General features: G+C 41.2%; 1 protein-coding gene across 1 annotated transcript; it reads left to right on the top strand.

The window, feature by feature from the left end:
- Positions 1-6975: 6975 nt before the first annotated feature.
- On the top strand, positions 6976-13869 carry GABARAPL1 (GABA type A receptor associated protein like 1). The gene is made up of 4 exons (XM_072130900.1): positions 6976-7166; positions 8551-8629; positions 8849-8967; positions 10812-13869. Exons 1-4 carry the CDS (start codon positions 7077-7079, stop codon positions 10875-10877), a joined length of 354 nt encoding a protein of 117 aa, XP_071987001.1. The 5' UTR covers positions 6976-7076; the 3' UTR covers positions 10878-13869.
- Positions 13870-14938: the final 1069 nt, after the last annotated feature.

A 14938-nucleotide genomic window follows, 5' to 3' on the forward strand; every position in this document is an offset into this window, starting at 1 on the left:
CGGTGAAAAGGGTTAATACCCCTTGGTTGAATTCCTGGTTGAAGATGCTTATCAGCTATCTCCTGTCTATATTCCTATCTGTCTAGTTATCTATTTCCAGAATTCTAACCATTTATATATCTCACTTTTTTAATCAATCTGCTATTTCTCTTCAACAGTATTTATCTCTCATATCCATCTATTGTATAGCATCTACTTTATAGTTCTGCATCTACAAATCTCTATCATCTTTCATATTTATCTTCTATCATGATAATTACAATTAATAATTATTTTATTTACATAGTGCCTACAGATTCCGCAGCGCTGCACAGATCTTGCCAGATGAGTCCCTGTAACCATGGGGCTCGCAATCTAATGAGCATACCAGTAATTTTTTGGAGTGTGGGAGGAAACCGGAGGAAACCCACGCAAACACACAGAAAACATACAAACTCTTTGCAGATGTTGACCTGCGCTGCAAGGCTGTAGTGCTAACCACTGAGCCACCGTGCTGCCCATCAATGTCCCTGTCATCTTTCTCCTATAATATTACAGTTTGTTTTACCATACTAAATGGAGCCTCTTACTGACTGTGATTTGTCATAAAATAGTTTTATTTTGGGGCCCCACTTTTAGTTTTGCCCAGGGTCCCACTTTGTCTAGAATCGACCCTGTGTACATACTATACATACTATAATTCTAAGATGTTTCATTGTGCAGATAATTTATTTTGCTTTTATAGGGGTTGTCCGAACTTGTAAAAAAATTATACAAGTCTTGTGGGGTGGGGGCTAGAAGTTCCACCAAAACTACCCAACCTGAACCCCCACTAATTATCACCCACAATCGGAGCGGACATACCAAACTTTATATTCTACAAATGTTCATAGCAGACATTGAGCTCTATGTGTCATCTCTCATCCTAATGAGAAAAAATATAATTCATCAATTAGCACTTTTTACATTTATAACCTTTGAACTACTGTACAGCTCAGATAATTGTCCCATCTTCATTTACCATGTAAAGTATTTTCCTGAACTATCATGGGCTCAGTTTTTAATTGCAGGTTGACACTACCCTTCCGATCAGCTAATTTAGAATACACAGGGTAACTCATGTAAAACACATCTGATATATTCAGGAGCAAAAGGGGAATTATTTTTTGACATTTACCTCTACACAGTGTTCATGGGCTTGTATAATAATAGCTTTTTATGAAAAATGCAGTGCATAAAGCTTCCAGCAGATGGCGCAGTGCTAATATCAGGATAATACATAAACTAGTACACATTATCATGGGACTCCTGTAATTGAAGCACAATATGAAGTATCATTTAACTATCCAAACTACCCCCAAGGTACTCTAGAGTAAATGGAGGCTGCTACCGGAAAGGAGGATCTGTTAGGGTAAATCAAAGGATATTTACAGTCCTATTTGCTTTGTATTACCCATTTACGCTGCTCCCAGAAGTGTGATTGGAACTATATGTTTATTAGAAGTTCTGCTCGGTAGTTTGTTAAGAAATGTAACTTTATTTTATGTCAATGAAGCAGAAGGGCTTTGGGGGGGCATGTAATAGCCAGAGATTTTGGGGACTCCCCACAAAAACCCTTGTGATTCATAAACCTGAAAATAAAGTTAATTTTCTAAGTAAACTACAGGACCAACAATAATCTATTTTGTTATTTATACAACATATAGCAAATAAACATATATTTTGCAGCTACCCAGCAGCATTGATCTGTACCATAGAACGCAACTTTCATTGCAGAGTAAGGTTACATTCACACTGACGTATGGAGGACGTATATACGGCCGACGTATATACGGCCAATATACATCCTCCATAGACGTCAATGGGCGCACGGCGCCCTACGGGAGTGGTACGGTGCAGCACACGTGCGGCACCGCACCGCTCCGTACCCGGAAAAAGATAGGACCTGTCCTATCTTTCTCTGTAGTACGGCGCCGTGCGCCATTAATTCCTATGGAGAGGGGCGGGGGTGAGCTACGCTCACCTCTTCCTCCTCTCCCCGTACACTGCCGTTGCCCGGTACGGTACGGGAGGGCAACGGCAGTGTGAATATAGCCTATGGGTGACAAAATAGGAAGATTTTTTCTTTTGCCCCAAGCCACGTCTTTTGCTCAACCCCGAGCTCTGCTCCCACTCAGTATAATTTCCCCCTTAGTGCTTTTCATCTCTACCTCTTTTATTGTGCCCGCAACTCTCCCGCACATTAAAGTTCCCTCTTGTTGTGTCCACCAAGCATCTTCACCTCTTATTTTGCTTCCTTCATAGCTCCCCTTCTTATTGTGCACCCCAAAAGCTCCCCTTCTTATTGTGCACCCCAGCAGCTCCCCTTCTTATTGTGCACCCCAGCAGCTCCCCTTCTTATTGTGCACCACAGCAGCTCCCCTTCTTATTGTGCACCACAGCAGCTCCCCTTCTTATTGTGCACCACAGCAGCTCCCCTTCTTATTGTGCACCCCAGAAGCTCCCCTTCTTATTGTGCACCCCAGCAGCTCCCCTTCTTAATGTGCACCCCAGCAGCTCCCCTTCTTATTGTGCACCCCGGCAGCTCCCCTTCTTATTGTGCACCCCGGCAGCAGCTCCCCTTCTTATTGTGCACCCCAGTAGCTCCCCTTCTTATTATGCACCCCAGAAGCTCCCCTTCTTATTGTGCACCCCAGAAGCTCCCCTTCTTATTGTGCACCCCAGCAGCTCCCCTTCTTATTGTGCACCCCGGCAGCAGCTCCCCTTCTTATTGTGCACCCCAGCAGCTCCCCTTCTTATTGTGCACCCCAGAAGCTCCCCTTCTTATTGTGCACCCCAGAAGCTCCCCTTCTTATTGTGCACCCCGGCAGCAGCTCCCCTTCTTATTGCATCCCCACATTAAAATAATAAACAGATACTCACCTTTCCCCATTACCCTGCTCCTCTTTCTCTACTTCTGCTGTATGTAGCAGTGCTGCTGGCAGGCTGGAATAACATTATCACATGGTGTCATCACCTACCGGCTCTGCTACAGACAGGAGAAGCAGAGTCACAGTAATAGTGCACAAAACGCCAAATATCGCCATGGAGAGGGGCGGGGTTGAGCACCCCTTCTCGTCTCCTGTGCACCGACGTGTGCCGACCATGTTATGGTACTGCAGGCACATTCTCATGTGAATGCAGCCTAACAAAGACACAGGAATACACCACACTTATGGCCATCACAGGGCAATATACACCATTTTCTAAGTTTTATTTGGCGTTACTCATAATAGCACTATTATTGTACATCCTAATTCAAATGATTTTTAGGGATGCCTAATAGTGATGTAATTACCTACTCAACAATTTTTGCATTCCATCTGCCAACCAATCAGTTCTAAACCGAAGATTTATTAATATCAACATTCTTATATGTAATTATTTATTGCATTTTTGGCTCATTTTAGCATCTTTTTTTCTGCTAAGGGGCACATAAACCCCACTACAACCACAGTAGTAGTGCCCATAGCCTTACCTTATAGTGAGAGAACCTGGTGACCTGAGCTGGAGTATATTATAGCAAAGTATATTAAATTGTATTTACAAGTCACTTGACATGTTTTTTACACATAACAAGTGATGGATGGTGTCTGGAACAACTTGGACTCTCCAGAGAAGCAATAGATCATTTTACACTACTAGTATCTACTGTAACTGCAGTCTGGACCCATGGAATGTAAACCAATACAGAATGAGAATTACATGTCCTATACACTTCAGCTCTGAGGACATATTTAGTGGAGGAGTCACATGAGGACACAGAAAACAAACCTCAGCAGCAAAACATAAGATTTAGGTTACACATACAAGTAGGTAAATAAAATTATACTCTGCATTTTATTCCTGGGACAGGATCTTCAAAAGGAAAATTCTTGTAGCCAAAGTAATAATATTATTTTGGATATTTTTGGCCCAGACTTTAAGGATCCCATCAATTAAATAAATATTATTAAACATTCTCATTTCAGGCAGTTCAACGTATCACTTTATAGAATGTAAATTTTAATTTTGTGCTGGTTATAGGTTCTTTTGAACAGGCCCGAGTATAATGGAGATTAAAAGGAAACCTGTCATCAGGAGCCCTTTTTCTGGCTCCCCCATGTCCCCATAGAGACTAGTGTACACATTGCCAAAGAGTTTTTAGTTTTTTCAGAAAAAAAAGATGAGTTGGATAAAAGTTTACCTTTCTGTATGCAAAGCTGTGTTCCAAGTCCCTTAGGAGTGGCCAGAGAGGAGCGGCGAATCAGAAACTTCTCCATCATGCATCGATTTTAAATTTAAAAACACTGCCATGTCCCCCATATCTCCTCCCCCCGTGGCTTCCCCCCTCATGACGTCATATATGACTGCCCCACTTCTCACTGGCCATTCCGATGGGACTTTTTTTTTTTTTTTTTAAAGCCAGTTTTACTATAAAAACACTTTGGAAATGTGTTCAATGTTCTTTATGGGGACATGGGATAGCTAGAATAAGGGCTCTTGAGGACAGGTTCCCTTTAAAGTATTATTTTGGGGTCAAATCTAAAACAAATGAATATGAAAAGTTATGCAGTAAGGGCTCGCTACCCATTTACTCCTAGACTATGGCATGTGCAGTAGATTGCAAACCTTCCTGCCAATGTAGCAGATATAGTAAAATAGACAAGTCTGGCATGCATTATTGTAAATTCCTATAAGACTCTAACAATGGTAACAATTATTACCCAGACAAGTGTCTAAACTTGGCCATAGAAATGCGATTATTGCTGCCAGTTCCATCTAGATCTACAACCCCATGTCTTAAAGTAGGTGGAGGGCTGCAGTAAGGGTGGCATGAGGTGGGCCAACACAGGAAAAAGGTGAATATGGTGAGGCACCACAGAAAGGGGGGTATTATGGGGTTCCCAAGACTAGGGGCATAAAGTGAGGGGTAAGGAAAGAGGCATAAAGTTGGGCAGGCTACAATATGGGAGGCAAAAGAAAGTTGGGCATTATAGGGTTCTGAGGGGCGTGAGGTGTGATAAAGTTACAAAAGGGAGGCATAAGGTGGGGGGATGAAAGGAAGGAGTGCATTTTAAGTGAATGGCATGATAGAGGGGGTATTACATGGGGGCAGGCTACTGAAAGGGGGTTTGTTATAATTTGTGGGCCCACTTGTGGGTGAGCTTAGAGAACTAAATACATTTGAATAAAGGGGTAACTGTACCTTGCGATGGTTACAGTTTTTTGTGGGGGAAGGGTTGGGGGCATGGCCAAAAGATTGCTATGGCACCCAGTCATTTCTGGTAAGTAAAGAGATAAGCGCTGCAGCTTCTCCACTGTTCAGGATGTGGAATGTCACGAGATAGGGACCAAGATTCCAGCAGTAAACACATATGACAATGAATAGCTTGAACCAAGGCCATTGTGTGATGACAAACGCAGGAGATGCATCCTATGAAGGATCATGAGTCACAGACAGAACAGGAATAACGCAGGCTAGGCCCATGTGCTGCTATCAGTGACTAATAGCATTAGTAAATAGCACCGGCGGGTAATAATCTGTATATAATGTGCTGTATGTGCAGCATCTCACACACGTGATCTATAACTCTCTGCTGTCACATGAAGATGTACACACACTATAGCCTCCCACAGACAGACATTGTGTTAGTCAGTAGGGATTGTATCTATTGTATTATGAGTAATTCTGTGATATAACATGATTTTAATTGTTCCTTTAATACGCCCGGCATATCCACTAATAATACTATGCACCACAACCATAGCAAGGCTTCTCTACCCAGGCCAAATGGACAGATCACTGCACAAACTTTCAATAGGAGCATATTAACCCTTCCCCCTTAACCCGACGACCAACAATGGTACAAATGGATGGATATCGGATCAGTCTCAATGCCCAATGTCCACAGTATATGAAGGAGATTGTACAGACCTTCCAGCACTGTATAAGGAGCAATAACACACCTCCATAATGTGACATCCATAGAGAGTGACACTATATACATACATTTTAAGGATCCTAACCTTTTTAATAGCAGCTTACCTGCAATACCCAGCCCCGGCCACTACAAAGTACATGGAGATGGACATCCAGCATTGTATCGATGGGGGTCTTAATGTTGAACCCCCACTGATTTGATTTTGATGATGCTGTAAACTATTGAATAGACACGAATACGGATAATTCTTAAATATATTTAAAAAATATGGAAACTCCCTTTAAGTAAACCACAGTCATTGCTGTTGCTTAGCGCTAGGGTCCCTGGTTCCTATCAGACATAGGGTGTTATTAGTATTTTTGGGTGATACCTCTGGGTTTTCCAGTTTTCCACGGGTGTCTGAACTTATACTAACAGGTTATTTAGAATTATACAATTATACAAAGATCACAGAGGCTAATGTGAGCATTGATTGTCTCTGTACAGCGCTGCAGTATATGGAGGTGATATAAATTACTGGAAAAATAATTAAATATTATAATGTAAATGTTGTAACTGGTGTTGCCAGTTATGTGACCACTGTATGGGCGATGTGGTGGGTACAGTGGCAGTACAGGGCGCATAGACATTGGCGCATACACCTGTTCTCTGTTCTGGCTGAGTCACCTGTTTACCTTCACTTAGGTTCATGTGATCTAGTCACAAGACTGGTGAGCACAGCAACACAACACAGCATCACACACCTCCTCCCCCAAATACCACCAGGTTAACACTTTCCCTGCTGTATCCCAGCGTCTATACTACGTTTCATGACTATGGCAAGCAGGAATTGTCCAAACAGGGCGACAAGAGTATGACGGCTTATGTAGAAGCTGGTGTAAGGGCTGTAAGCACTGAGCTCTAGAAGTGTCAGATAGTCCCAAATAGGACTGTGCCTATGGTGATGTCCTTGTACTTCCAGCTGGCTAAGAAGGGGTTAACCTGATCTGCCCTTTGTTTGGTTCCTCTGGTACTGCCCAGAGGAGTGTCCTCTGATGTCACAATACCCTGCTTTTTGCCTGGTAGCAGACACAGCTATTGAGGCTTAAAGGGAAGGATCTGCTGTTCTGCACACATCCCAGTCACCGGGCAGCCATGAAATTTCAATACAAAGAGGATCACCCCTATGAATATAGGAAGAAGGAGGGCGAGAAGATTAGGAAGAAATATCCAGACAGGGTGCCTGTGAGTATGCGCCTTGTACCTGTCTGCAGACTGCATTGCCTATGGCCTCTCCCTGCATTATTAACCTCTTACTAGCTGGATGCTTTTATATACACTGATACATATATACAGCCTGATTCTCTTACAAGCTATTATTCTAGATTTTATACATTCTGGCCACTACACAAGGAATCCCTGGGCCTTATGTCTATACATTGTTACAGTGCACAGTCATTGTTGCTTATTCACTAGAGGGTGGGGGTTGTCATTTGACATAAGGATTACCAGTGGGGGGGGGGGTGCCATTGTCTGGGGGGGGGGGGGGATGTCTAAGAGTTGTACCTTTGGCAGGAAGGATCATGTACCAGTCTAACCAAGGTTAATAGTTATTATGAAAGTAACTTCTTGTTATGTGTCGTTGCCATCTGATATTGTCAATAACAACTAAATATAATCTGTTTATTGATGATAAAGATGGAAGTCAACATTGAGCTTCTCCATGGGGGTCACCGGGGCAGGCAATGCACCCCATACCTGTATCTGTACCCTGGGGAAAGATGGTGCGCACACTTCTCCTCCTCCCATAGCACTGCAATGAGAGGGGAGGGCTCATCCGATGCTTGTGCCTTATTTAACTCTTAATGGTAGTTCATGCTTTATACAGCAAATACAGATTGTTATTATCTGTACCCTATAAGGAGGTTTAGACCTATCGATGTATATAGTAGGTCTATGTCCCGCAGTATAACATCATATAATACATAGACATTGTGATGGATTTATGTTTACAGCTGAGACTTTCATGTTATGTGGATCAAATACATAGTAGAAGACATTGATCATTATGATTCTGTATAGAAGTATATTGGGATCATCAGGCCTCAGCATACGATTAATCTCAGCATGATCAAGGCCTACCTCTAATATCAGCGGTCACCTTGACATGAATGGAAGCAGAAGCTGAGTCCTCAAAACTGTCCAAATCTGGGGCACCTCTATGCCCAGCAGTGCCCATGAAGGCATGAAACCAGTGCCCTGTGGGTTCCAGCTGTTACTAAGGTTACCAAATGCTACATATTAACCATGTAGAGGCTGGATACAAAAGAAAAGATGTTTGCAAGGCCACACTAATGAATCCTGTTACAATCGTATTGCATAGAATACAAATTAAATGATACAAATATAAATGAACTCTTTTTCATTGATTTATGTCTACAATGAAGATGGGAAACCATCAAGTAACTGGCGATGGATCCAATATTCTTATTATTTGTCTCCATGTAGCAGTGACATTCCCAGTAATAAAGCCTGGTTTATTATATACAAGCATATTCTCTGAATATTTTTGATATTGTATTATGTATTATACTATGGGATGATGATGAATTTTATGTTTACTGTTTAGGTTATCGTAGAAAAGGCTCCAAAGGCTCGAGTCCCAGATTTAGACAAAAGGAAATACTTAGTGCCGTCAGACCTCACTGGTAGGTAACTTTTTGGTCACCTCTTGTACAATGTATCTGTTTACTTGCTATCTTGTAACCCTTCATTAGCACTTGTTCAGACATGTCCATTGATCTAGAGGTCCCAGGTTGCTAACTTGAGTTCATACCCATAAGGTCAATGTATATATGGAACTTTTTTGGGGGTTGATTATTTCTAGTAGGTTCTAGTTTGTAATTTTTCCTCTATTTTCTTCTCAGTTGGGCAGTTTTACTTCCTCATCAGGAAACGGATTCATCTTCGCCCAGAGGACGCACTCTTCTTCTTTGTCAACAACACAATCCCCCCTACCAGTGCCACCATGGGACAACTATATGAAGTAAGAAGCTTGTCGGGGAAGAGGTTATAAATGTATAGGAAGATTTCTAGAAAGAGGAGATCAGGATATCTCAAATATCATGGGTTCTCACTCTAAGGCATACATCAAACAAATAGTATGCCACACATTTACATATGCAAATTATTTTCTGTTTGGCAGAAACTTCCCAATAGCAATGTAAAAAGTAATCCATAGGAACCTGAATAGAAATTTCCAAACTCAGTCCATGTTGGAGGCTAAGAAGGACCTCACACCATTGCAATGTTTAAGGGGATCTCATGTCCGTAATGACAGTTCCCTTATCAATAAACATAAAATACATAAATATCTTTGTGCAAAAACTTAAAATCCACCTGTAATATAAGCAATGGAGATATTAATATTATGTTCCAAAAATAATAATATTTGGTTAGAATGAGTTAATTTAGTGTTTGCGCTTTTATGTGTCTTGATTCTGTAGTGTATTTATTGTATGTTCAAAGGGCTTTTCTGGTCCCCAAACCATTTTTTATACCTATGCTCAAGATAGGTCATCTGATTGTAATCACTGGGGATACACTACCCAATCCAGGGCCCATCAGTGATCATGTGCAGTCTCCCCAAGCTTGAATCTATATTATGGACAGAGTCGAAATAGAAAAGTACCATCCACCAAAAAAGGTGGAGCGAGGCAACTGCAGGATTAACTTCTATTAACCTGACTCCATGGTTGTCTGGAAAAACATAGCTGCTGTCTTCCAAAAAAAGCTCTTCACTTGTTTAGTGTTATGTGTCATTGTAACTAAGATCCATTCATTTCAACACAGCTGCAAACCATTGTCAGATGTGGAGCCATTTTTGGAAGGAAGCAGCCATGTTTTTCAACTTCTGGACAACCACTTTAACTGACTTTTATAGAGGTTTCACTGATGGAAATGTAATTTGCTATGGATTATGGACTTTTGCAAATGTTGGGACATTTACACAAAAGTACACCAGTGTGTCTGCGGCCTTATTTGATGGTAAATTCTGAATGCGGTCATCATTGGAGTTATGGTGCGGTCATACTTCTATTTGGAAGGTTCCTCGTGCCTCCCTAGTCAGCTTTCACGACTTACACCACATTCTTCCAATATTTGGGGTGGAGGCAGTTTGTAGGTCCCTATGAGTAGAAGACTTTATGACACTCTTATCTGTTTGTAAATAATACAAATTTCGGGACTGGTTCATGGGAAAGGTCTCTACTCAGGAGTAACAGCCATTCAAGTACAAGAAGCCTTATCCTGGGTAGAAGAACTGTTTTATTGTGGATGTTATATTTAAAGAAACACTCCGGAGAAAATCAGTGGATTGTGTTATAGCTGCCACTGGTTGTGTTCAGATGTTAAATGACTCATGAATTCTTTACTAGTGGTTTTCTCTGTTCCTAAATAATTTGTGCATTGTCCCCTTAGACCCTGTATTAAGGACAATGTATCAGTTTTACCTTCTACATGTGCTAATACAGTCTACATGTAGAAGATTAATCCTAATGTGAAAACTAAGTCAACTGGTGATTACATAATAGGATACAATGGATTGTGCAGTGATCTGGCTGATCCAAAATCTTAGTTAACCCTCTACAACTCAGCTAAACATAGAGGATGAAGTCTGGGAAGAAAAAATGTGATGAGAGAACGTAAGAGCGTGAATTTGGAAGGCAGTCACTATATGTGGCAATGAGAATAAATCGGAAATTCTGGGACCCAAATTTATCTCCAGACCAGGGGTCCATCAAAGAGTTTCAGATCAATTTTTGGCATTTCTCTTGGTGAATAGCACATATTTGTATATCACTAAACCCACCAATTGCTTTTATCTTTCAGGATAACCATGAGGAGGATTGTTTTCTCTATGTGGCTTACAGTGACGAGAGCGTTTATGGGAAGTGATAGCAGAAATTTTGGGAAATTCCACCTAATACCATCACCACCCTCACCTACCATATCACCGATCACCCAACCTCTAGGACTGCACAGCGCATGGAACCTGGGTTATATGGCTGATTGTCTTGGCAAGTTTGGGAGGGTACAAGGGGTAGGGATACAAATTGACACATTTCAGGGCTGGGCAGGTCTTGGCTTAAAATCTTTAACACCCCAAGGATTTCTAATATACAGTATTGAATAATAAGACCCAGCAACTCAGGGCAAATGAATGGTAATACGGGGGCTATGACGTTCCATGATGCTGCACCTGCCATACTGAGAAGAAAATAGCCTGGTTACTGTCTCACTTGTCCATATACCAAGACACAACAATGGCAGATCTCTCACAAACCTTTCCCATCAAACCAAACCCCACTTACAGATGTCTTATGTCTGCGCAATAGGCGACTCCTCCAAATACAACACAGGCAATGTGAAGGCCAACAATGAATGTTCACCTATTGTACCTGCCTTGTCCACAGGTTATATTAGAGAAATAGATCTGTCATTATAGTTCTCATCATTTCCTAAGGGGCAACGAAAGATTAGATAAACATGGTGGCAAAACAGCACCACATCTGACCATAGGTTGTATCTAGTACTGCAGTTCAACTTTGTGAAGGCTCCACATACAAGGAGTGGGTTAGTAAAAGGAATCTCTCTTGTTTTTCTAAATCTGGATGCCCCCTTTAAATGTGATAATCTTGTTTTCATACAACGACATAAACGCTTAAACTAAAAACACTCGAGGTAGGTAAAAACTACAGACATATTAGTGATGTGCTGTTAGTATTGGAAAATTCTAACTGTTTCATGTTTCATAAAATCTTTAACTGGATTATTTATTTGGAGTGCACTTTTTGAATGCTATACAGCAAGTGTCCTTTAGGTGGCAGTGTGGGTAAAGTAAAAAACAGATTTTTTTTTTCATCATGATTCAGCTTATTTTAAGGATGTATTTCCTGTTTTTTTTTGTTTGAATTCTATTTTGTTCATTATTTATACTTGTTAGGATATGATCTATGTAAGGGATAATGTGTGTCAGTAAGAAATACTGGAGCTACCAAAAAGTTTCAGTTCATCTTTGTTAAAAAGATTCTCTATTAAAATTTATTATAATGTGAATCAGGATGGCGGCACGGCCTATCCCTCTAATGTCAGTTTAATGCCATTTTTTATGGGATAAAAGTCATCAAAATTCTCGTTTGGCCTTCACCATTAGTAAAGTACCATGTAATAGTGCATCATGGAGCAATGACTGATCATAGCATTACATATTCAGTAGGTTATTTTTTCATACTTTGTCTTTCTTTACTCCTATGCATCACTATTGCACCAAAAGGAAAGCTGTGGCCATATGTCGTAGTCCCATAGACCACAGTGATCAAAGCAGACTGGTGACTAGGAACATGGCACTCTACAAACTGTTTACTATAGACAAAATGTCTGACAGACTAGTTTATGGGGACATGGCAGGCTGGTTTAAAGGGACATGATGCCCAGGGGCGTAACTTAAGGGGATGCAGAGGTTGCAGTCGCACTCCGGGCCCAAGAGGTTTAGGGGGCTCTTATGGTGTTACTTTCCCATATGAGAAGACCAGTAATATAAACCTTACATTATAGTCGGGGCCTGGCACAGACTTTGCACTGGGGCCCATCAGCTTCTAGTTACGTCACTGATGATTCCTGTCAGAATCCTAAGGACATGATACCGAACACACTGGTCCCAAGGGACATGATGCTTAAAAGACTAGTTGCTAGGACCCTAATGTCACACAGACAAGTAACTAGGGGTTGGGCACTTTACCTCACGTTTTCTTGTATTGTGTGTGGAAGTGTGGGGCACAGGATATCAAATAATTTACCCATATACATTTCTAAAAAGTTCTGCTTTCTTGATATATAAAGTGAAGCCTCCTGTTTTTTACCTGATCAGCCAGAGATTCCTGTCCATAAAATGGCTGCAGATTGAGAGTCATGTGATCTTACAGTCCATGAGTCAGGAATGATAGTATTCATGAATAAGGTCCTGGCAGGGCAATTGCTCATGGACAGTTAGAGATCACATGACCCTCCATCTGCGGCCATTTTACGGACAGGAATGTCTGGCTGATGAGGTCAGATATCAAGAAAGCAGAGCAGAACTATTACTAGATGTCCATTGGTAAATTACCTAATATCCGGCCCGCCATTCATTACAAAAACATGAGGTAAAGTGGCCAACCCCTTTAAAGCTGTCCTGACAAGAGGGAAGGAAGATGGCATGTTGGCAGCAGTCACTTTAAGACTCTCTGCAAGTTTTCTAGCTTTTCATTTATTTGGAGAATCTCTTTACAGACATGAACACTGAACTATATCCAGTGAGAATTTGAGAATTTTCAGCTGCAGACAGCAATGTGACAGAAAGCCTGGCTAATACAATACAAGCGATACACAGCTAAAAATGCCTGAAAACCTTCAGTATTGATGAAATTATTAGCCGGCTCCATAAAACACTAATTTCATCCAACATTATGAAAATATGTCAATATTCTGACATTTGAGCCTCAATGTTGGATGGAAATTCCTATACAGCTTCAATACTCCTAATGGTCCTCTGCAGCATAAGAGCACATTAGTACTTAGTATAGTACATGCTGGTTTAGGGGTCCAGTTACAGATTCTGTTGTGGGGGCTCAGGAGCTTGGGTTAGGCCCCTGACTAACTGGATATAAGACTAAAAAGATCTATTTTCTGTACAGAAGTTATATGAACAGTATATGCCAGTCTTAGTTATTGTGATGTATCATGACCAAATGGATTCACTTTTTGTTATGTCGTAATTGTTTATAATATCGGTTTTGTTTTATTTGATTTTACAACAAAGTCTTGTTTTGTCTGATTTTAATAATGTGTCATGACAAGATTTGATCTTATCCCTATATTTAAATAAAATTGTAAACACTTGAAAATGTGACTAAGTTGTGTTGATAAATATTTTTTTGCTTTACCTGAAGCAGAACAGTTCCCATGATATAGTAGTGTAAAATGCACTAAAAGGATACTCTTGCAGGAACCACCCTATTTTTAGCTTCTTAAACCCTTGTTTCAATTATGCACAAGAACCTGAGGTACTCCAGGCTCCATAGAGGTTAATAGAGCTTGGAGCCCCTCAGGCTCATTCACATAATTTTTAAAAACTTTTTGTGTGGATCCTGCCAGAAGGAGCACACACCTGTATATCAGTGTGCTTGGTTTACAATACTTCATCCTGGTGGTAGATGTCCTTGCGTTACTCAGCTTCTCCTGCTGTATAACATGCTGCCTGCAGATAGGGGACTGTGCACAAAATGCTCAGTTCCACCTGCTCTATAACATGTTGATTCCAAATAGGATATTAGGTACAATCTGCCGAGCTCCTCCTGTAGGCAGCATATTACAGAGCAGGAAGAGCTGAGCAGATTATACATAGGGGCACATTTACTAAGGGCTTTGTGCCTGTCGGAATTTGCGCGTTCTTTTATGTTCAAACTGCTTGCACGTGTATTTAAGAAGTGTCTGCACCACAATTGTATTGCATGTGGGCGTTCCTGCGGCAGTCAGACTGTGCGGCTGATTTAACATACAAAGTCTGTCACACGCCCTATGTTAAAGGTGCACCAAAAAAAAGTTGATGAACTCTGTCGGGCCAGTGCAGGGAAGCTCCAGATTCATGATTTCTGGCGCACATTCTTTATGAATCTGGCGCACACAGCATTATACACGGGCAGAGCAATAGTATATGTGCCCCATAGTGTCCTTTCTCAAACAAGGAAGAAAGCCGAGTGGCCTCTGCCAGCATTTATACAGCCATAGAGTCCATGATATTCACAAGGAAGAAAGCCGAGGAAGAAAGCCGAGTGGCCACTGCCAGCATTTATACAGCAATAGAGTCCATGATATTCACATGTAACAGAAGAGAATAAATAGGACCTGTAAAACCGGCATTAGGAGCTGTGTAATAAAGTAAGCAGCTCCTAGTGCTACAACGGAAGCCGCAGTGTCAC

The sequence above is a fragment of the Engystomops pustulosus genome, chromosome 11 (assembly GCF_040894005.1).
Source record: "Engystomops pustulosus chromosome 11, aEngPut4.maternal, whole genome shotgun sequence".
Classification (NCBI taxonomy): Eukaryota; Metazoa; Chordata; class Amphibia; order Anura; family Leptodactylidae; genus Engystomops; species Engystomops pustulosus.

Bases quoted from the DNA above. Each gene is read 5' to 3' on its own strand.
- GABARAPL1 (XM_072130900.1), top strand. From the start codon at position 7,077: ATGAAATTTCAATACAAAGAGGATCACCCCTATGAATATAGGAAGAAG. The intron at 7,167-8,550 runs GTGAGTATGCGC...TTTACTGTTTAG, and splicing joins AATATCCAGACAGGGTGCCT to GTTATCGTAGAAAAGGCTCC. The intron at 8,630-8,848 runs GTAGGTAACTTT...TTTTCTTCTCAG, and splicing joins AGTGCCGTCAGACCTCACTG to TTGGGCAGTTTTACTTCCTC.